The 24053-nt window shown below is 38.5% G+C and overlaps 1 protein-coding gene across 2 annotated transcripts in view; it reads right to left on the bottom strand.

Annotated features, from left to right (window-relative positions):
* ARMC9 (armadillo repeat containing 9) overlaps positions 1-24053 on the bottom strand; it is a 64307-nt gene that overhangs the window by 29845 nt on the left and 10409 nt on the right. The window contains exons 7-14 of one of the 2 annotated variants that reach the window (XM_083848480.1): positions 21425-21582; positions 19553-19651; positions 12161-12196; positions 5742-5776; positions 4429-4540; positions 3365-3457; positions 1993-2083; positions 1056-1179 (exon numbers count right to left, since the gene is read on the bottom strand). In XM_083848480.1, coding sequence (XP_083704606.1) covers positions 1056-1179; positions 1993-2083; positions 3365-3457; positions 4429-4540; positions 5742-5776; positions 12161-12196; positions 19553-19651; positions 21425-21582 — 748 coding nt within the window. The remainder of the gene's footprint in view (positions 1-1055; positions 1180-1992; positions 2084-3364; positions 3458-4428; positions 4541-5741; positions 5777-12160; positions 12197-19552; positions 19652-21424; positions 21583-24053) is intronic. The other variant, XM_083848481.1, reaches the window with a different exon arrangement.

Below are 24053 nucleotides of genomic sequence, written 5' to 3'. Positions count from 1 at the left end.
CTGACCCCCCCATACTAAAAAAAGTCTCTCATGTCTAGTATCAGGCATTAACCTTCTATAAAATTAACCGTTATTTTCCAGATTGAAAACAAAAATTGCAGTAGCTTATTTCACAAAAATGTTCCTGACCCCAAAATTCAAACTCAACCGTACTATCAAACACTGCTTAAATGGAAAAATCATTTTGTCTAAGACTGGTTTGGGATTTCAAGCAGCAAAGTATGAAGATTTGTTCTCAAATATATACAAGGTATTATGTAAGGAAGCAGTGCAGAATCTTATGCACATTTCCACGTGCTTTATCTACTGAAAATCTTAATGAGGCAAATCCAAGAGCAGCACTTATTCTTCAACAAACCCAAACAAACAATAACAATAAACAAACAAAATAACACAACTTGCAGTCTTAATTTAGAAGAGACCTAGATCTTTAGAAGACATCTATCTCTTTATATTTAGTTAGCTCTTCAGAGCTGAATATTCCTCCTGAATACTGTGAAAACAGAGGTCCTAGATCATAGTTACTTTTTCAATGAGAGTAATATCATGCACTTCATTGCATTTGCATGAAATTTCATTTGAGTCAGACTGCTAATTCAAAAGGAAGAAACAGAACAGCCCATGTATAGACAGCCCCAGAAAAGAGGATCAACAGCATGAGAATGAAATCCCTGAAAAATGTTTGCAGAAAGGATAATGAAAACATTATGCATGGGAATGAAAGACTTTTTTTTTTCCCGTGTGGGATTTTCAGAACTTTCTACATAAAGACTTTCACTTCAGTTGTTCAATTAAGGAATACATATAAAAGTGCACAGAGCTGTGGCAGGAGATTTATATTTACTTGAGTCGTGACAGCTGGTAGGAAATCAGGTTAATTCAGTCAGCAAAACTGAGTTCTCCTCCATAATAAGTGACATTGCTTTCATCGGTCATCAGAGGGTCTGATGATTGTTATGGGAAAATCAAGCACTCTTCTTTCCTCCCTGAACAGAGCTTAACTTAGCCTGCATTTCCTCTCCTGCTGTCACCACTGAGTGCTGTGCTTTCATCACCTGAGGCTGAATTTCTGCAGAGCCCCCAGAACATTCTCCCATGTAAGGGAATCCTTGTCCTCAGCTTTCAGTCTCTCCTCCAGCATTCGCAGCAACATTGGGTTCTGAGAAAGGTAGAGACGACCTGGTGCAAAGAGCGATGAAAGAACAGATGCTGAGATATCAACTTATGACAGAAAAGTTTTTTCTCCTTGAAAGAGTAAGCTGGATTGACCTTAGTTTTTTCCTGAGGAGCCACAGTGTGCCAAAACCCAAACAAACCCGAACAAATGAATTGTCTAGCAGACCAAATCCACCCACTTGGCATATTAGAGGTCCCTACCTGCCTAGTTAGTACCTCTGCTTGTACCACACAGAATCCACTATTCTTTCAGAACATGCTTTCTGATTTATTGCAGTTTTATATACTCTAGGAAAAGAACAGAGATGTCCAAAGTGTTCAGGAAAGTTAGGTGTTATTGACTTTAAAAGGGATTTCAGGTCCTAGCAATAGTTAGCTTCTGAAGAAACACCAGGCCTGATGGCTAATTTGGGACAGGCAGAGGTATGCAGTCTGGTAGCAGGTTTGCCTATAGGCACTTTAACTAGTGGGGAATTTCCCCCTCCAGCCCCTCCATTTTTATTTTTTTTTTAACCCACATAAAGAGACTGAAGCCTACATAAAGGCATCAACTGGCTAGGCTCCTGCACAGACCACAAATCATCAAAAACAACAGAAATGATGCAAACACAGTGTCAAAAGGAAAACTTTCCAGACACTGAAAAACTCTTGAATTTACGTAACAAAAGACAGTGAAGCCCTAGAAAATGGATGCCAATAAGACTCTAAATTCCCACGTGGAGTGACATGCACTTCGTAAAGTACCTATGAGCCAGCATTATATGAAAATGATTTCCAGCACCACCCCCCCCCCCAACCCCACCATGGATCTCTTACCTTCTGCCAATGAAGCAAAAGCATTGATGAGCCTTGCCATATACTGTCTGACTACCTCGCTCTTAGACTGTAATAATTTAAGGACACTTCTCTGAAAAAGAAAACAAATGTTAGTAATAGCTCACCAAAGAAGGAAAAAACAAACCTAGTCTTCTATAACATTTTAAAAGCTTCAGTAAATTTTCATAGCAAACAAGCATAGACTGCATACTGATATCTTAAAAATTGTCGCTATGATTTAGAATTTTCCACTTCCTTTTTTCAATTTTGGTGGGGGGGGTGTAGGGGTGTGGCTGAGGGAGAGACAGAAAATAAGCAGATCACAGCCACTCAGCTCTGTCTGTTATAATGCTATTAAACTCCCTGGCGTAGAATAAGAATTATAATTAACCAGCACTGGTAAAGAGGAAAACTAAAATTAGTGCATTTAAGTTCACAAACTAAATTAACAGGTTTTCTTAGTCACTAGCTAAATATTAATGTCATCCGAATAGGAATGCTGTTGTTTGACAACTAGGAGTGTGGGAAAGCAGCTCAGTAACTTACAAAGAACAACACATTGCAAACTATTTTTAATCTGTTTTACTTTTGGCATTACCTATGCATAACTTTCCTCTTACAGAAATTCTCAGGGAGAAAAAAAAGAGATCATTGATTTATTAATCCTTTAACTTTTCTAACAGCACAAGTTACTGTTGCAATGACAATGCAGCAGGCAGGTCCACAGCTGCTAACAACTTGGGAACTCAACTCTGCATAAAATTAACCTTTACAAACGAAAAAAAATATTTCACTTTTGTTAGCAACAGTACTAGATTATCAGTGAATAAACTCAACATACCTGATAATCCCCCTTCTAAAGAAAGGTAACAATCCATTCCAAACTCTCTAAAATACTGTTGAACATGTGCATAAATCAGACATTCCATGCAGGTATTAAGACTGAAATGCTAATTCTGCTCTTATCCTAGACCAGCAAAATGGATTGAGTGTATTATCTAACGACAAATACTGTCTCAAAAAGAGACAGAGCATCTCATAAGCAAGAGTTAACTGCTAAGCGAGGGGCTCAGTAGGCTTCTGCTCAACTCAGACATCAAGCACCAGGAGAGGTGACAAGCTTCCCCTTGTCTACAAGAACTGTATGCACTTGCTGAGATGATCTAAATTGAGGACTCTTGCAACGCTAACGCCGAGCTTTGCCAATTACATCTAAAGACTGGGATGAAGGAGTTAAATGTATCACACAATTTCGGCAGCAATACTGCTTCCCCCCCACACTCCAGAGAGCAATAAATTTTTCTGATCAGCACCTCATAGAAACAAGTCAGCAATATCACATACAAGCTGGAGGAAAACTATTCCAGCTGACCTGACAGTTGCTGTGGCAATCTAGGAGGTCGTTATTGATGTAGGCCTGCAGGACAGTATCTCTTTGTTCTCCAGGATATGATGTTGTCAAGCGCTAAAAAAAAAAAAATCAAAAAAAAAAAACAACAGTCAAATAAACGAATGGTAATGTGAATTGATGACCACTGAAGATTTAAAAGGTGCAAATATCCCAGAGTTGAAAATTAATCCTCTTCTCACAGAGGAAAGGAATTCAACCTCAGTGATCTAAGGGAATGAGATGAAACGAACTGACCTGATGTCAGCTAAGTGATCCATTACAGACCCGTTACTCACAAGCTACCATCACTGTCCATACAGGAGGGATACAGCATGACTTCCCATAAAGTTAAAAAGCCCCTCTAATAGCTACAGATGTGGTGCTTTTCTAAAAGATCTCAGAATACTGGGCTAGAGGAACCACCGGTCAGACCTAACAGTTTTTGTTTGCTTGTTTTTTTTTTTTAAATGTGAAAAATGGACATTGAAGCTTGACCAAAATTTCACTATTATCACTTTTCGCGTGTGTCACTTTGAAAGCGTCAGCTTCCTTTCCGGCAGGAAAATGAAACTTCCTGTTGTCACCTTTAATTTTCCCCAAAATACCAGTACATGATCTGAGTTAACTAAAACTGTAGGCTCCTGTAGAATGCCTTGACTATAAAGGAAAACTGATGATTAGATTCAGGTATTACTCTGATACAGCAGCATTTATATAAATCTGAAACAGAGCAAAACATAGAAAAAGGAGTTGCCAAAAACAACAACAATTTTCTTGAAAACACATCAGAAATAACTTCCACTGGAGATTTCAGGAATTTCTATCTGTCTTTCCTCAGAAAGGCAGGATGCTGCTACAAATACACACTTACTGCCTGGGCTTTCTTCATCATCTCAAGAGCATCAGTGAGCTTCACCGACAAAGACAGAAGGTGCCTACAATGCTGAGCTGTTCAACAGAACAATCAGCTTGCCCAAAAGATGGATTTTAGTACTGGACCCCTCCAGAAGGGACCTATTGATTTGTACAGTGGCCATCTCACTTACCCAGCGCAGAGCTTGCAGTAAGAAGGCTTTGAGGCGATCATTCCCTGTAATCAAATCTTTTTTCAGCTTCTCATAGTCCAAAGAGGGCAACAACGGCACATCCTGCATCTTTCTACAATGCAAAAGGGAAATTCACTGAATTTTGACATTCATCAAAACCCTCTCCTTATTCAGTGCAGCTGATGTTACTGAGGTGACAAGAGCCAAAACAGGAAGTTTGCTGCAGGAGAAGGGCTTCCACATTTTTACACCTTTGCTATTTTTATTACTATATTAAAATAACAGGCTTAAAGCAAGATTTTAAAACTTATTCTTTCACCTTATGTTCAGCTCATTTGTCATCCCAATTTGGAGATGCTAAACGATGAAAATTAGCCAGTTGATGATCTGAGTTTTTTAGCCACACAAAGGAGACATCAGTTCAGTGATGTCTGTCTTTGCTCTCTGTGGCCCACAAGGACTGGAAGACAGCAACTTGTGGCTCTTAGCACATGGTTACGACCAGACACAGTAACAAGCTGCAGCTCCAACTTCACCTCTAAGCCCTCACGAACACAGCAAAGTCTTCTCCAAGGCAAAGCTGAATGGGTTTTTACAGGCTGCTGGCTGGTCCACATAAGATTTAATACAGGACCACATTCCACGCGCCAATACTATCCTGCTATTTTGAGTTTTAATACTGCAATAAAATTAATAAAAAGAAAAATAGTAACATTGCTTTCAATGCTTTAATTTTAATATTTAAATAAATTCCACTAAAGCAATTTTTACTCCTCTGTTTCTATCCTGCTACTTTTCAAAACAATTTTTAAATGCTATATATAATTGTCCCTTTAATTATCTTGTAAACAATGGAAGAATCAAAAGTGTTTCAAAACATCTAAACTCCTCAGACACACCATATCTATTCTATTTATATGGAAAAAATAATTAAATTAAGCAGAAAAAATTGATCTTGAAGCACACAAAAAACATTTTACCCATTCCCCCTTTTCCTGGATTTGTGAGAAGCAAACCAGCCACAACAATAGGACCGTACTGTGCGGAAACAGCAAAGAAAATAAAGCAGCCAACTCGCAGGTGTGGAGTGGCAGATTTATTGGATTAGCAACATCCTGCTGAAATTAGGATGTTATTGAACCTGCCCAACAGAAGAATACTGATCACACGACATTTGCATGCAATGCTCACTGAGATCAGAGGAAGCACACAGACGGATTCTCATTTGCAGAACACAGGCAGCGCACTTCAATTTACTAATCCCTCCTCCTACTCTTTACAGATATAACTGTAGCTCCACAATGAATACTTACACAGGTGCTATAGATGCTCTTAACATTGTGGAAGCCTGGATCAGAAAAAAAGAAGAAATCACAACAGATGAGTCCAAATACCATATCAGGAGTGTTATTAATGAGGTCCACAGTGAATTCTCTCACTCAAGTTCTGCAGTTCTTTTCCTATACAAACCTACGTTTCAAATTAGAAACACAGCTAAAAAAAAGGAAAGGACTTGAATATTTTTATTTATTTTCCCTCAGAGTAGTTCAAAAGTTAAAACATCTTGTGTTATGATCTAGTTACGCTATCTTTACTTTCATACTTCAAGTATTACCTACACTGAGAGCATTTAAAAATAAATAAAAGGGGGTGGGAGGTAGAAGAAAATACTATCTGAAGCCCACTGAGAAAGATGAAGACCTTGTTAAAAACATTTATCGACTTTAAAAATGGTATTACCTTAAAGCTGGAATATTTTTCAGGTGGAGACCTACCATGTATTTCAGCATCCAAATTTGCTACAATTCACTGTTTCAATACTAACAGTATCAGACTGCCTGTTGACATTAATATACACCTATATAATAATTACATAATTATGTAAAGAAAACACTATCCATTCTAGTACAGACAAAAGGGATGTGGAACAGCATGCCATTTCTCAGGGTTTCTGCCTAGGATAAATTCAATTTAAGCCTGGATATTTGCTCTCTGCTGCAGTGTGATACAGGGCATAGGAAGGCACCATTGCTGCAGAAGTCAAAATGTCAACACAATATAAAAGTTGTCTGGTTTAATAAATATTTTTTAGCTAGAGCTAACTGTAGGTGAGCCAAGAAGCAGCAGTTCTGGCAAGGAAGCGCTTCATATCATGCATTCTGATGTCAACCACATGCCACATTCGCAGAATATTCTGTGTCTTCTTTTGTATTGATCTCACTATTTACTTGGGTAAAAAATCTCTCATTACCACTTAGGTCTTTAAAACCAGTCCCCTCTTCTAACCTGGTCTCTTTCAAGGGGAGCTATACAATCCGTGTCTATTGTCAGATTTAAAACTGAGGGATTTAGTAGACAAAAGGCATGCAATACCATAGAGAATATTGAATTACACCAGCTGACACATTCTTGAAGGTACTAGATTTCACAAACCTCATGGGTATCCTTTGTAATACACGGAACTGCTCTCTCAGATGTGAAATAAGCTTACATGCGCATTAGAAAGCATTTTATATTATGTTTAAGTCAATGAATGACCTGTACACAATAGCTAATCAACAGGTCATGCACTTCAAAATTAACTTGTCTTGACAGCACTTCTCACATATTAGTTTATTTTACACAATGGAGAAGTCTTTCAGAGTATCATATACACCTCAGCTGTCTTCCCCTCATTTATTTGTATTCATTTTTTTTCCAATAAATATCAAAAGTTTACTTTTGTTTAAACAAAACTGTTTTCCACATCAAAAACTACAATCTTGCACCTGAGTGTGTAATGAAGTCACAAATCATTTTCTTGCTTCCTTAGCACCCTCCTCCATTAAAAGAAACACGGAAGAAAGTGGCACACTATAGGACACTAATGCAGAAGAAATGACCTTGAGTCCTTGAAGACGAAAACGTGACACAAAGAACAGCAATGAGAAAAGAAACAGCAGGTTACTAAGAGGAAATAGATTAATATAAAAGCCCTCTGCTTCTCTGCAAAGTCTTTTTTACCCACTGGTCCTTTGCTGCCGTAAAAAGAAAAATGTGCTCCAACCAAAATCCAACTAAAGGATCCACAACTGGCAAAGATACACACATCCCTCTTCTACACAAATAAACCTTTCCGGTAAGTGTAAGATTGAGAAAGCTTTTATAAATTTCAAACTAAAGACAATTCAATTGGAAAAATATTAGGGTTTTTAAAACTTAATCAGAACAAGCAGGACAACGTCCTATTAATTCCCAGATTAGTTTTACGGTGGCAGCTAGGGAGCAGCACAGCCTTTAAAAAGGTTTGGCTTTGTAGTTACCACACACAAACAGGCAGCTGTGATGCAGCCCCTATACTCGAGCTCCAAGGGCCGGACCACCTCGATGGACAGCCTTCTTGTCCAGCACTCGCTTTCCTGCTCGGACCCAAGCTTATCAGTCTAGAACCCACGCAGGATGAAGGCAGCTTTCTTAGGCTTTCAGTGTTCCTGGGAAAGCAACTTGGATACGGTTTATGTTACATCGGGTTCAACAAGGCAAAACAGACAAAGATTCTCAGGGCTGGTTTGTCCTTCACTGCACCTTCATTTTGCAGCCTGACTGATCACGGGCAGCACCACTGATAAGAAAGAATGCAACCACATCACAGGCAGAGATCTTTCTTCATCTGCATTTTCAATGTCTAATCTTCAAGCAAGTGATCCGAACACAGTACCAAGAAACACTGATCATTCTACTTATCGTCCAGGCTACCTGTAGCCACAGACCTTCATCTTTTCATCTTCTTATCCTATTATTACTTTTTTTTTTTTAAAAGAGGAAATACATACTCCAGTGCTACCTTCTGCCCCTCCTCACTTTCTACCTGAGAGTCCCATTATCTTTTTCTAATAGGAAGAAATGCAGAACCATCCTGGCATTTCATTTTAACTTGGTTGAATACTCCTATCCCTTAAGCATAGCGCTCTTCTCCACCTCACAAAGTGCCTTTACCCTTCCCCTTCCTCGTGGGGGGGGGCGATGTGTACCACACAGCGCCTTTCAGGAAGCCCACCAAAGCAAATAACTCTTCAGCCTCAGCACCTCCTTGCAGAGTTCACAAGATAACATTTGTTTGCTTGTTCACTTCTGTTTCTCCTCGCTGGTGCTATCTGACATTTCCCAGTCTCAGGATATTTACCCAGTTAAACATCTTTACATAACCTAACCCCAAAAAGCTCTGTTAAGCTCTAGTTCTTGACTTGGGCATTAGCTTTAATAAAAGGAAAAACCTCAAACACAGCTGGGTCCTACAAAGCAGCTCTTGGGTTTCATTAAAGCAGGAGCACCTTTAGTGCAATTAAGCCATATATTCTGGTCAGTGGAAGAAAGACATTTTCTTCACCATTATCTCTGTACCCAGTAGCTCCAAGGCCAAGCTTTCACACGTTTTACTTCTGGCAGGAGTTCCAGCTTAACCAGCCTTCCTCCCTCAACATATTCCTGCTACGGAAAGCAAAACCAAGAGATGCTCAGGAACAAAATCCTGCCCTGTTACAAAACTAATATCCGAACTCTTTTTTAAGTTCTTTGCAAAACTTTAGCCACATGCTTTTAAAAACAAAATTCCTTGTTGCAGATACATACAAAAACATGTAGTCTTCTAAAGTTATTTTTAGGGACAAGGGGATACATTTAAATGAGGACAACCTTAATTTTCAAGTCTAAACTGACAATTTGGACTACTTTCTATAATGAAAGTGGGCAGAACATGGTCCATTTTGGCTTTTTTTTTGATCCTCACAGATCTTTTATTCTCTTTCTTGGTGTTTGTTCTTAAATCCAAGTGCTGAAACCTCATTTTGTTATTTCTGTGGTAATAATGCAAAAATTCCAGCCACACTGTGTTGGAGAGGGGAGAGAAGGGAGGAAGCAAGGTGGGCACAGGGCGAGAGAGAGTATTTGGATGCAGGAAACAAACTTATAACAACTACTTTTAAGTAATCGCATGAGATGAAGTTAAGCTATCAGCACTTTGCATTCATAGCCCTAAAAGCACTCTACAGTAAATAACATTCCTAATATTCTTACTAGGCTGGTAGAACCGTTACGATCTTCATCTCCAGGTGACGAATCCAGGGCCACAGAGTGAAAGTCAGAAGCACTGCCAAAGGCATCTTTCTCAGTCTGCACCCAACATTATTCTCCAGACAATGCCCTAGTCAGCTCCTCTTTACCAACAGTTTCTCAGATGAAAAAGATTTGCTTTCGGGAGGTATTTTAACCTTAACATTTCCTCCCATCTCCTTTCCCTGGTCTTACCTTTCCTGGAATAGGTTAAAATAGTAATTCAACCTGCTGCAGAAGTATTTTGTACAGTGCCAGTCAATGAATGATTATGAAGAACACACACAGTATACATGACTTATCTGCAATACCTGACTCCCAACATTAACAGACTTAATCTCGAACAAAATGCTTTTCATGCAGAACCATAGGACAGAAGCATTTTTCCATAATTAAAGCACATGCAGAAACCAGGTGTCTTAAGGAAAGAAGAGAAACAAACACAAGAAAACAGCCCAAGCATAGCTCATTCTGGTAGGATTATGGGGTATGACTTATGTTTGTATTGTTTCTTACCAAAGCCAAGCCAGGTGCCATATTAAGTAATTTTGTCACAGTGCAGATTAGCCACAGATGGCAGCCCTTCGTTTTTGAAAGAAGAAAGGCTTGAATATGAACAGCATGGAATAAAATAAAGAAGTTCAAAGGGAAAAAAATATCAATATTTATAAAAGAAAACAGATGCATTTCATCTGGAAGCCAAAAACACAGTAGATTTTATCAAATACTGTAGCGCTGTATTCAAATCACCTCCACTTTACAATTTGATGTATATATTCATAATACGCTGAAGGATGAAGCTGAAAGCCAGGTTCTGACCTCAGTTACCATTATGAAAATACGCAATAAAATTCAGTGTAAATGCAATACAAATTCAGAATACTCCAAGATATGTGACGAATACACAAAGAGTAAAGCCAAAGTTCTAGCTAATTTGTACGTACGATTAGAAACCACAAATGTGTATATTCAGCTCATCCGTTATACGCTGACAAGAAGACTGCTACATGCAGCTTATTGCATGTTAGGTTTTGAGCTTGTGTAACCTGGCAAGTCTCTACTGAGACCACGCAAATTTATTTCATAAGAAGATCTGCAAATGCTTTTAATTATTTTTTTTTTAATCTTAACTTATACTAGACATATGCTGTTATGAAAACTTCCTAGTTGGCATATAAAACAGGTTCTGTAAGAGACCTGAAGCGTACGTAAAAAAAAAAATCACCCTGTAATGCTATGTGATAGTGTAATGGCAATAGATGGCAGAAAAAAGAGAATACTATATATAAACAGTGAAGAGATGCTAGAGAAAACCAATATATGTATTCAAGAAATATCTCAGAATTAGCCAGATAGCTTTAAAAATTATAAATAATTCTTCATTGTAAGATAGTACTTTCTGCATTGTATAAAATTATATGCAACTAAGACTCCCTGCCTAAGGGCAAAACTTTTCTTTAGCAAAGATAATTTAATTCACAATTCCTCATCTGTAAACAGCTTTTCTCAATCTCAAAAGAGACCATTATGAAAGGGAACAGAATGCTAAACACCAAGCAAAACATGGCCAGTATGACCATTCACATCATCAACAGGAACAGGTTGCCTGATAGAGGTGGTCTTCTGGTACCTGTAGTCACACAGGTGAACATGAGTTACATTCTCTATGTCAAGACAAAAAGACACATTCAGTGATTATTTCTCAAAATAAAATGTCATTTTAAGTAGAAAGTTGATTGTCCACCCAGGTTACGGTAGTTCCTGGTGAGGAATACATTTGAGGAAAAAGTACGATTTTCTTTGAAAAGTGAAATCTTGTTTTACCCTAACAAAGCAGAAAAAATACAAATATGGATGATTTTCAAGTAGAATACTGACTGACATTTTTCAGAATTGGTGTCAATCACTTTTATGATTTGATTACATACTGAGTTACTCAGAAGTAGACTCATTTCCTCTCTTTGCAAAGAATGCACTGACTACAGGCAAAATTAGATTCTTATGGTGTACTTGTAATATTGCCAGAATACAAACTTCCATCTGGGTTACAGAAGTCACAGGCAGTACACAAAATATTGTTTTGCTTTTTCAGTTTTCAATTAAAAAGGGCCATTTTAATTGTATGAAACAACTTGATAATCTCTACTACAAAGTTTCACTTTACAAATTAAAAATACAAACAAAAAATAAGACACACCCCTAAAAAGCACAATTCAATTTACTGCATTGTCTTAAGCACTGATATCTATCTGCTTACTCAAAGGTGCTGTGGGATCAGATGGTGTTGGCACACTCCAAGGACTTCAGGTCATATACACTGACTTTCACATGGAAGAAACAATAGTTTTCCGCGTATTATAAAGAAGCTGTGTTTCATGTGCAAAGTTGTGGACAAAGCTGCTCTTTTGCTGACATGCTGTGTTACATGTATTAAAAGCCATAAGGTTACTTAGAACTTCTAGTCTGTTCTCCATGCATAAATTCCAAGCCTTGCACATGTTTTTGGCTCTGTATGAACTATACAGTTAATGTAATGACAAGTTAAAATGCGCAGAAAATTGTTATACATTGTGAAATGAAGAGAGACAAACTGTGACAGACTGCAGCAGGCAATGTGAAAGGATATAAAGATATAGACACTTACATATCCGTCATCACAAGGGCTCATAGAGTAATATCCCTTTATGGGCAAACAGGCACACATTAAAATAAAGAAGATTAAAAAAAAACAAGTTAACAGAAATAAATCACAGAGAAATGCACAGTTCTAAGAAAACAACAAATTAAAATTAGCTAAGTATTAACAGACCATTAGCTTTGAAAAGAAAAGCATAAGCATCTTCTCCCATTCCACATACTTTACGTTTTAGGACCGAAATCAGTGTGTTTCTCTTGTAACATACCTAGTCTGCGCATTATTCCATTGCAACTGTCTGTTAGAATAGCTATGTACCAAGCACTGACACATTCATGTGGATCCATGAATTGTTCTCTGCATTGAAGCAGCTAAGGAGACAGGTACCAATGAACATGGTATCAATCAGAAGACCTCAGCTTCTGAGAAAGCAGCTGTAGATTTTCTCCATACTTGGCTGGAATTTCTCACCAGCATATAATGAAAGCTGAAACAATCTGAGGTGTTTCAGCAACATTATCTATTCCTCATCCCAAAAGGTTCCACGGTTACATTAAGGAAAAGTCTCTAGAAGGAAACCTATGATTTAGCTACTGAAGTAAAAAATCAAAGATAATTCATGGTTTGAGTAGTTTAGTAATATGTCCATGTTCTCTTTACTTAGACTATTATATTTAATAGATTTAACCTACAACAGGTTAATATCTAAAGAGAGCAGTTTAATTCTCTGAAGTGAAAAAGTATTTTAACTTCCCCAGCACTATGCATGTGTGCATACACACACACAGTTCCTGGCTAAGGCAATTTAAAATTAAATTGAACACAATAGACAACATAGAGAGAAACCAACAAGTGAGCAAAAAGAAACCAGGAGATAACCTCTGGCATGATGAGATGGAATTTCAACATACTCGTGACCTAAGCCAATGAAAATGTCCATAGGCATCAAGACAAGGATGACATTCAAGGATTTGAGGACAGTAACAGGAAAAGTTTGTGGAAACCCCTACTGATGTCAACGCCTTACCTTTAGAGATGAGGAATGTAACAGTTAATATAAGGAGGATGCCCAAATTGCTGCAGATAGCAGATATATGAAAAAGGCATCACATATGGTGACAACAGAAAAAAAGAACTTCTTTCTTTAGACAAGAAGGCGGGTTTGTTTCTTCTTTATCACATATAAGCAATAACATTTAAGAATCATCCCATGGACAGGGATGGAGAAGAAATATGTACTTCATCCTAAGAAAAGCTTAGTTACGCTACATGCTGTTTGCTGTAAGTATTTTGAAGTGAAAGAGCGTACATCCACATAATGCTTGGTGAATCCACCCTGAATGGCTCAGAATAATAAAAAGTGACTTCTGTTTCCATGTCTCCTAGGTTTCGTGTGGACTGCTGATGCTGAAAACATTATGACAAATAAGAAACAGAATGGCTGCCATTAACTATTACAACTTGGTGGCACGTTCACATTTGCAGTATAAAGTTTTTGAGGAAAAAAGTGCATACTATGGGGAAAAACAAAACAAAACATGCTAGTCTTTATGGCTTTTCCAACAAATTAAAAAAAAAATCCACCCTGTTTACAGTTTGTAAGTCACGGACTAACTTCAAAGAACTGGTGCTTTTGTCCAGTGTGACAGAACTAACCACCCCCCTCAGCTTCAAAAGAGCTGTGCCAAAAGACATCTAAATCTTGCAAGGGAGATTAATTCAACTAATTGGAGTGACAGGTAAATATAATCAGACTGAACAGCAGCAAAAACATAATGGGTATTTATTCTATTCCATGACAGAGGAACAATATATGCAATCAACTATACAGCTTTCTAGTCACAGAACCATTTTCCAGTGGTTAAGACGCATCTTGACTATAGATGGAGACTGCACACGTGAAGAAGAGCTTCCTGTTCTTACTTTAATCCAAAATTTAGAGAATCTTATTACAGTAGCCCTAATCCAAGAAATTCCAGGAAGGTGTGCATCATATATGAATCGGAAAAATCTATTCATGGGTTTAAGATGGAGCCCATGCTTAAGAGCTACATTGGATGGGGACTGAACGTACAACACTTCAGAGGATCAAATCCAAGCTGGTAAAGAGCCAGAATCCTCTAGGTTTCATGACGTTTATTAAACAGATGCAGTTGCATGCAACAAAAGACTACAACCCATGTTTCTCACCCACCAGACAAACCAGTTTTAGAAGAAGGAAAAAAAAAGTAGAACAACTTATCACGTGTTTTACAAATATAAGGGACTATATTAAGCAACTGTATTTAAAACTATTCATTTCAAATTTACCCACCATTTCCCACATCAATTTCCTGCCCAAACAAACATTAGAAAGTCAGGAATCTGATTAAATCTTCAGATGAATGTTTCCTCAACTTCTCAGAACTGGTACTCTGCCCTCCTCCTGTTCTTAGATGCAGACCTTTTGCTCTGACAATTTTCTCAGATTCCTTATCTCCCAATTCAGAAGCACACATGTCAAATGACACGATCGAAGATGGGGATAACATTGAATCGCAGCTAGGAAAAAAAAAGCCTTATGATACAATAGGGCCTTACAGAAGCGTTAGAAACATCTCCCATCTGTAACGCTGTACTGCGGCCTCTATCCCCCTACGTGCACCAGATGCATCCTGTTAAAGGACGGCAGATCAGGCTCACAAGCTGACCCATGAGGTCACAGAGCTGGCAAGAGACATAAAGCTGCTCTACAGAAGAACGAGATCCAAGCCAGCTTACAGGAGAGCACAAGGCAACAGCCAACACCAGACACCCTCGCTAAGTAAGATTTCACGGGGGTGATTACACTGGGAAAGTCTTTTGGTCTTGCCTCAAGTCTCAAAGCCAGTTCTGGAAGAAAGACTAGTTTGGGGATTTGTCCTTCTGATATGGATTTCTTTCAGTATGAAAGGACAGGCCTTTAACCACAGGAGACAAACCAGGAAGCCGATGTTTGTACAGTAACAGCACACATTAGTAAGTGACACATACTGCTTTTACTGTAAGCTCAAAGCCTGAGACCTCAAGGCTTTATATTATACAATACTGCTTTTCAGACAATAAAAGCTGTGCACCAAGTACAATGCACTGGGAACAAAATAAAGTTTACGGGCAAGTAATGCTACCAAGGATATAACCCAAGGCATACTCTTTAACTTCCTTGGGCAATACATCATTTTGGTTACAGCATTGGTACAGGCCTCCTTCCCAATCTATCCTAAAACTACCAGTGTGCTGTAGCTGAAACAACAAAATACACCGTAAGGCCCACGTACACATCTCAGAGCATGATGCTACAATCTTAGAGCATGTCAACTGTGCACTGAGTGGCAGATCTTCAATGTCAACAGGACTACAGAATGCCTGTTTGCAGCCAGAAAGCAAAAATAGTTTCTTACCTTCCTAAAAAGAAGTTCCAAAGTTTATCCGTGCATGATTTACTTCAAGGACAGAAATTATCAGTAAATAAAAAATTGAGGCATCACCTCCTAATTGCCTTTAAAATCTGCATTACACAGCTAAGGGATGACTAAAAACACACTCCTCCAACAGCACTTACGGCTTTAACATCTTCTGCTCTCAGAACCTGCTCCCAAATTTGGATTGTCCTGAGTTGTGCCAGCACAGCTGACTGAACTCAAGCATCCATTCTTCCCAAACAACATAACAAACATCCAAACATCCCCTAAGCGGTAGAAATTTAAGGCTGTGTATCAGCACAACAAAAAGGAACTTCCTACCTAATGATTTCCTTGGCTGCTAATCTAGAGATACTGATCCACCAAAATTAATTTATTTAGGGATTTATGGGCCTGACATCAATGGTATTACTGGGACAAGGCCAAATCCAGAATACTGAAAGCCCAGGTAAACTAAAAAGTCCTAATCGATTTTGTTGGCAAAGATGAAAAAAAGAAAAAAGGAAAAAAAAAAGGACTTTTAATGGCTGAAAACAATCTTTAGAAATAGACTTAAAAACAAACAAACAACACTCATCTTGCTTATCTTGCCTACACAGTGAACATAATGGTAAGGATGAGCAAAGGAGCTAACCCTCTACTAGTCTCTTCCCTCCACGGTTCTACAGGTGACGGCTCCTTACAGTGGAAGGAGTTTTGTGAGACAGAGTAGCTGGCAGGACCACATTCTAGTGACTCTAATTAATTATAAGCAAGAAGTGATGGGACCTTCCAACACAAATCCAGCACAGATGTTGCAAACACATTCTGCTACGTTGTCTAGGTCATGATGCCTCCAGCTTTATTCCAAAACTTATCAGAAAACCTGAAACCACTTAAGGATAGAACAATAACATCTAAGTGCATAACGATGAGGAATTTGGAACCCCTAAAGAAAAAGTAACGTGATGCCTTGATGACCAACAGTCTGAATTTGGTTTTTAGTCAGTCTCATCTGGCTTCATGGATCAACAGAGGCAGGGAGTGGTTAGAAGTATTTTGGGGCTATACACATACCATATATATGTGTTCTTATTTCTTATTTGTGTTTCTGCATGTTTGCTGTTCACATATGAAAACAAAACTCTTTACATGGGAAATAAACAAGAAAATATTATTAACCAAGTAGGATACAAGGATAAGACTGGGAAACCTGGTTATGTTTTAGTTAAGGTCTACAGCAAAGGCTGTGATTAGCCTTGTCTCCGTAACTTGGCTAATGCCTCGGATAGCCTGAGTACATGAGTCTGCTTATAGAAATGGCGTTAGATTTCAACCACAGTAGCTACTATAACCTCACTGTCAAGGAGTGACCTGAACCAGCTGAGAAACCGTTAATCTAAATAGACTCAGTGCTATAGTTGTCCTGGCCCTTCCCTAGAGAACTTTGATGGCACAACAACTGCCTCAAGTACTGTGGGTAGGGGAGCCATAAAGTCACACTGAAAGAGTTATGCGAGTAAAACCTCATATAAAAACAGGTTCAGCTGTGCCAGAAGAACACAGCTATACTCAGCTTAACCTAGATAATTTGGGACAGAAAGGAGGCAAAAATTTACTTCCAGTAGGGCAGAAAAACCACCACCATCAAAACCTCTTTCTCTGACCTACCTACATAGCTGGAGATTACATTAAAGTGGCCACGCTGGCACAAGTACAGTGGCAAATGCATTTCCAGAGCAAATAAGCTTTTAGAGATGTTTTTAGAGAAGCAGGAGTAAGCAAACATGATGCAGAAGGTCAATAGGCATTTGAGCATCATTTTGTAGAAGAAAACAAGGTATGGCTGGAAGAGATTTTGAACTGTCACCTAATCTGTCCTGGAGGAGCAACCAAGCATCAACCTTTCCTGGTAAATGGTAACTATTGGTCTATTTTGTTCTTAAAAACTGTGACAGAGATTCTGGCTGATACACTGTGTTTATACACTGCTGCTTACCCACTTCTTCAACGATCACTTATTGATCTGAGAAGTCTTATAAAGTCTTCTTTCATAGAGAATGAAACAGACATTTATAGCTAAAGGCTACATGTCTAGCAATAATCCACCCAGCTTTTATCAGTGAAGATGCAGCTTCAACCACTTCTGTACACTCTGCAGTGAATGGAGAGAAAAATCAACAACTTCCACAGGGATGACACTTTTCCCTCTGCCCACTTCCCAAAAGGGTTCAGGAGATCAGAGGGTCAACTTATGACACAAAGAACAGAAATAATAAGGCAGCACTACGCAAATGGAGCAACTTGAAAGTGTAGAAGAAGAAGGGAAGCCTTGATGCAACTAAAGCACAGGAACAGACAGAAGAGGGCGTGTGGCTGCACCAGATGGCAAAATGCAGATGACTGGGGTACACCAAGCATTACCTTGGAAAGCTGTTGATAAGGAATAATGGAAGATCCCAGAAAATTGTTGGTTAGAAGGCTGGCAGGAGGGGGGCTATGATAAGGGGTGGGACATGGCATAACCATGCACCACGGACATGGTGGACATCAGAGAGGAATTATAGACTATCCCTGATATTGAGGTAGGTGACAGAGATCTTGGTTCCTTCCTGAACCCCTGGAAACACAGCCTGCAAAAGAGTGCACCTCTTAAATACACCGCAAGTCTGAGGCAGGAGTTCTGACCATTAACAATGAAGCAAGGGTATTTAATTCAGCTTGAAGAACAATGAGGAATATCTACCTCTGAAAGTAATAACACAGAGAAAAAAGAAAAAGGAATATTCTTCTTATCTCCTCATCTTTCTGTAACAGATCTTCAAGAGGAACAAAATGTACCCATAGTGTTTTTGTTATTAAAAACTTTGGCTAGGATAAGGAATAAGAATCTTATTTTCTTCTGCTTTTCCTTTGACACTTTACAAAGCTCTCTTACTGCAAAGTTACGTACACATGAATGTCTGCCATGGCCAAAATAATAAGCTTAAGTCATGAATTTGGCTTGTCATTCTAAAGTAGTGGCACACTATTTTATTCAAATGTTTGAGGAGTTCTAATATTAACAATTATTTGAAAAACATGAAGCTAGAAAAGATTTGAACAAGCTAGGTATTAAAACAGGTTGTGCCACTGAACAGCTCTTACACTATCATTAAGTCATGTAATATTTCACACCCACAGGCACAGTTTCGTGGACACTAGAAACTACCCTAAGATGGACCTGCTGCTGAAAAAAAAGCTCCCTCTCCACAATGGCATAAAAGATTGAGCGGAGCAGAAATGGGCACAAGCAGCCAGGTAAATTGTAGCCGTTTGACAGTAACAAGAGACTGATGGAGAGAGAGGAAAAAAAAAAAAGGCATCCTGAGATGCTTATTGGTAAGATTGAAGATCTTCAGATACGAAGCTAAGCCCATCATGTAAATCAACAAGGTGGCTTGGGTGTATGATTCTAACAACAGCTTTTGCAAAAAAAGGGAAGTCCTCCCTTCCTCTTTTCCCCACGTGTTCTCATTATCCTGTCGGGTGCTCCTTCTTTAGCTGGTTAAACCAATTCACTCTGGGGTTATAGGAGCACCACTGACAGCAGAAAGGAACAGAGCATGTGTCCAGAGCTGAGCGATGCAACCACCTCCTCTTAGCTACATTAAAATCGATTAAGACATGCCATCAAACCACACTCAAGACATTAGCTTATTATTTTTTTTAAAAATAAAACAAACATCGTTAGCAGTTTTAGCAAACGCACAGCTCACTGTGTTATCATAACAAGAGAATTAATCATATTTATGCAGCTATAACTGCGTAACTGTCATTCACTAGCACATGAGATCGACAAAACTTTACGCCACATTCTTATGCAAACATGAACACATTATCTTTCATCTTTTACTACTTCAAATCCCTTGTTTAATACACAGCTCAAGTGGTATTGTACAAAACCAAACTAGAAAAAAAAAACACAAACATTAATACTTACTGTTCCAGGCCTTGTGAAGTCAATACTTTGTGCTACACTTTGTCTCATCTGATTGCTAAACAAGCGAACACAAACACTTTGAAGATATTCTGGTGTGATCTAAAAATTAGGAAATATAACAAGAGAACAGGATTATATAAAACTGACATTTTCTATCAGACAAGCGTTCGTATACTTGAGGGTTTTTGAGGGCTAGAAACCACACACTTGATGCAAGTGCAAGGTATGTACTCAAACTATAGTTTTGGTCAGAAATTAAGAAAACTAAACTCTCTTCATCAGGGAATAGTTTTGCTTTTCAGAACTTGCACTAAACAATTTCAGAATCTGGAAGAAAAAGTGAACTGTCACACCAGTGTTTGCACATAGATTTTCCTCAATCAAGAAGTAAGTTCTCCAACAATAAGTATGAAGCAGTTCTAAGCTTTAGACATAAACAATGATACGCTGAAGTGTTACCTATCTGAAGAGTAGAACTTAAATCACAGTTGTACAGAAGAGAGAAAAAAATAAGTTACACAGTACAGGACTTTACGTTTCAAGGCAAAACATCTCAGCGGGTTTAGACTTTTTGTTCTGCGAAATTCACACCACAGCAGAATTGCCTAATTGCAGAATAGTTATTTGCTGCCCCAAAACAAAGGAGAGAGATTATAGAAAGGGGAATAGGGACACTTATAGCAAGAAAACAAGACCCTTCAAATTCAGAATGCTGTAATTTCAGCATTATTTTATACAGTGTCCAGCTCCACTTTGGAAAGTGACAGAAACCAAGAATCCTAACGAAAGAGCACCATCAGCTGGACACATTTGGGAAGGCTCAAATGACTGCCCAGTACAAGGCTTACAAAGAAAATTTAACAAGCATCCATCGTCCCCCACAGAATGTAAGGGAATATCACCTCAGAGAGCAATGAAGCCTGCAAGGGTAGGCAGGAAATGACTGCTACATTTCTTATTGCTTTTGAAACTCATGAAAAGTATCAACAGATATGTTTTCTAATCTGCTGTAAAACAAAATCCACACATACAGGCAAATTCTTCCCTGCAGTAGTGATGTAAGCAGACAGTAATCCCAGCTGCCGAGTGGCAAGCTACAAGATCGTCATGCTGATGAGACGAGGAAGGTACATACTGGTATTTCAGCAAGCAACACGGGAACTCCAAGGTCATTCTCCCTGCTAACAATTCACAGATCCCTTAAAAGTACCTAGAGGCCACTAACATCTGCCGTAGAGGCCTGCTTGCACAGCAGATGAGGTGTAAAACCTCTTTGTATAAAAAATACCCATAAGAAAGTTGTTCTTTCTCCAGTCAAATACACGTGTGGCCCATTTGATAAAGTAAATAACTCATTCATCCCCCCCAACACTTCCCTTTACCAACTAAATTAACAAGTTCAGCTTAGCAGAACAGAGAGCAAAGCTCTTCCTCACCAAAATTTTGAATAAATAGAGAAGATTGTTTCCGCCACTGTGCAACTTAAAGCAGACCTGGCAGCTGTTTTAAAATATACAAGAATCTCTGATGGGCTGAACTGCAGTCAACAATCACAGTAACTCCCTCTAATCACTGCTTATGCCAAAGCTCAAAAGGGGACTCCCACGAGAGATCTGAGAGGTCTTGTGAGATTATGCTACTTTCTACAAGATTTCTGAGCTGACACAATTCAACTCAGGCTCTACATCACCTTTATCCTAGTACACAGGGGCAATGGAAGAAACTCAACCCAAGCACTGTGTTTCATCAGTAAAGAGACAATACTTACAGAAATGCTCATAACTATGAAGCTTAATTCACTTTTTAGTGGCATCACTCCATTTTTGGGGGGTGGGAGGAGTGAAGCAAGTACACATCTGAGTCACCTCTTACCATCTTGCCATTGACTGTTGCCTCCAAGGAATCCACAAGCTCTGCAGTGACTCCAATGAGATTATGGTAGTCTGCTTGCATTTTGTTAAATCGCTTCAGGTAGGTCATGGTCCTGTGCTCAGACTCCGCTAACTGTTGATGAAGATGTTGCAACATTTCTGTCAAGATAATAATAAAAAGGAAATAAAATCACCTTTTCAACTGAAAGGGTAGAGAACCCAGAAGCATTTTTACTGCTGCAAAGGGACAACTTTGGCTGCTGATGTGGAATTTTATCCAAAGGGTGGAACTTCACTGCAAGGGTAATTCCACACTACCAGTGTGATTTCATTTCCTCACTACAGCTACAAGTACTTAACCTTACCTTAATTGCACAAACAATTGCTTTACAGTTATATGCTGCAGCAATATAACTACTGGACAGTAAACGTCACTGAACACACTTGTGAAAAGGATACTAATTTAAAAGCCTTAATACAAGAAGTTCTGTGCTGTTAGAGACAAAAATGAGAGTGTGAGCATCTAATCAGAAGAATTTATGACAAAATGCAGCCCAGATGTGGTTAAGTGTTACCTACACAGGAGATGCATGCACCATCTTATACATTCTCTAAAGTAATAGTAGGTAAAAACATTACAGAGTAACTGCAAAGCTCTAGCTGCTACTTCAAAAATAAAACAGAAAAGGAGAAAGAAAGTAACTAAGATTAATACAAGTGCTTGGAAGGTTATATTGTAAAGCTGGAAGTTTTTTCCTGTTAATTTATAGACATAGGCCATTGACAATTAAATTATGTAGGTCTCTTTGTATTTTACAATACATACTAAGTCTTGCATCTTTTAAAGAAAATGGAACAGCTCATAGAAAAAAATTACATTCAAGTTAACCAGCTCCCCATTCGTTATTAAAATAGTCAATGGATTCTTAGAAGTTGCAGGGAATTCCCTACTTCATTTGATCACAGATGCCTTCAATTTTACAACTTTTTTTTTTCTTAGGTGATTCCATTATTTATTCGTTCACGGTGAGCTATATTAGTTACTTTTAATACCCACTTCAGTTTCTGGAAATAACTCCAATTTTTATTTCTATTTATTTTCTGTCTAAATTAAAAAAAAACAACAAGGTAACATTCCCAATACATTTTGCTTCTTCAGATTCAGTTAATTTAGAGATGAAAGAAGCAAACTAAACGCCAGGATCTGTATCCTTCATTCCTGTTCTCAGACCTAGCAAAATTACCATTATACATGGAAGTCATGAACACAATCTGGAGCTGGGTACCAGAGCAGGTATCCCTACAACCAGACAAAACTATGAAGAGAGGCACTATAACGCTATTTTTATTCTGATGTTTATGTATTTTGCTAAAACATTACATTTTAAAGCAGTTTGATGAGAAGCCAGCATTGCTCCCGTGTTGTGAAAAAGACCTAGCACCCATCTGCAAACAGACTGAATATTTACCATAAAACTTTCTGTTAAACGAAGTGCAGGAATTAGCTTGACTACGGAATTTCAAACAGAGGTAGGATTCTTTTTCACAGATTTCAAAACTTCTTGGATTCAAATACAGCATTCCAAACAGCCTAATATAACACAGTTTAGGTCCACACAGACCCAGGAGGCAGAAAAGTAAATAGCTCAAGATGCAAAACTGGAAATTAGAAAAACAAATTCCTTTTCCTGGCTTTGAACAGACTTTGTCCATGACCTTTGAGGAAACCATCTTGCACTTTCATGATTCACTATCTCTTTTCGTAACAATATAAATCATACCTTCCCGTATCACAGAAGTGCTGGGAAACATAACTGATGTAAGTGGAAAACTTTGGGATGGTCATCTAGAGAATCCTACAGCAATGTGAAGTTTCACTGCACAGTTATGTTTCGCGTTTGAAAAAACCTCAGCATGCACAACTGCTGCGTATACTGCTGTGCTGTGCTGAGCTGAACACCTTGCAGCTATGAGAAACAAGCCGCGGAGAATTTATGTACAGTTATTTAAAAACACAACTGTCCCTTGCCGTTTACTCCCCTGCTCTCTGAAGTCAGGCACAAACCTCTGCTCTGTTCCACGGCGGCTTGCATACAGATGGTAATAATCAGCAGAGTGAAGAACGGGGAGTGGGAGCGGTATCTAAGTACCACGGCTTATCTCGCAGAGCCTTCACAAGTTGTCTTCTACCGTCAAGTTATATTGCAGATAGCGATATACTAATTACGTGTAAATATCGCCCAAGCAACTGTACAGGAAGTTTCTTGCTGACAAACTGCTTCTTAAAGCGATAAACACGTGGACTTCAGAGACAAGGCTGTCAAAAATTACTGTTCAGGTAGAACTGCCCTTAAGACTGTCATTATAAACGAAAAAGGTAAGTCATTAGGTAGCTTTTTGAATTCTGATCTTGATATATCTTGGGGATTTACAGTGTTTCTGAAATAGGCTGGGTTTATCCCATTTATATGAAAAGCAATAGATGGCACAACAGCTTATTTCTACTTTCAGAAAATTTAGCAAAATGAACTTTTTATGGGATCTTTTGGAGAAAAAAAGTGTATTAGCTATAAATTTACAGTCTTAAAATAAAGCACAGAATGCAGAGAAGGTACATTTTCTTAATTCTA

The sequence above is a fragment of the Anser anser genome, assembly GCF_964211835.1.
Source record: "Anser anser genome assembly, chromosome: 9".
Classification (NCBI taxonomy): Eukaryota; Metazoa; Chordata; class Aves; order Anseriformes; family Anatidae; genus Anser; species Anser anser.
This window is presented reverse-complemented; position numbering and strand designations above follow the sequence as displayed.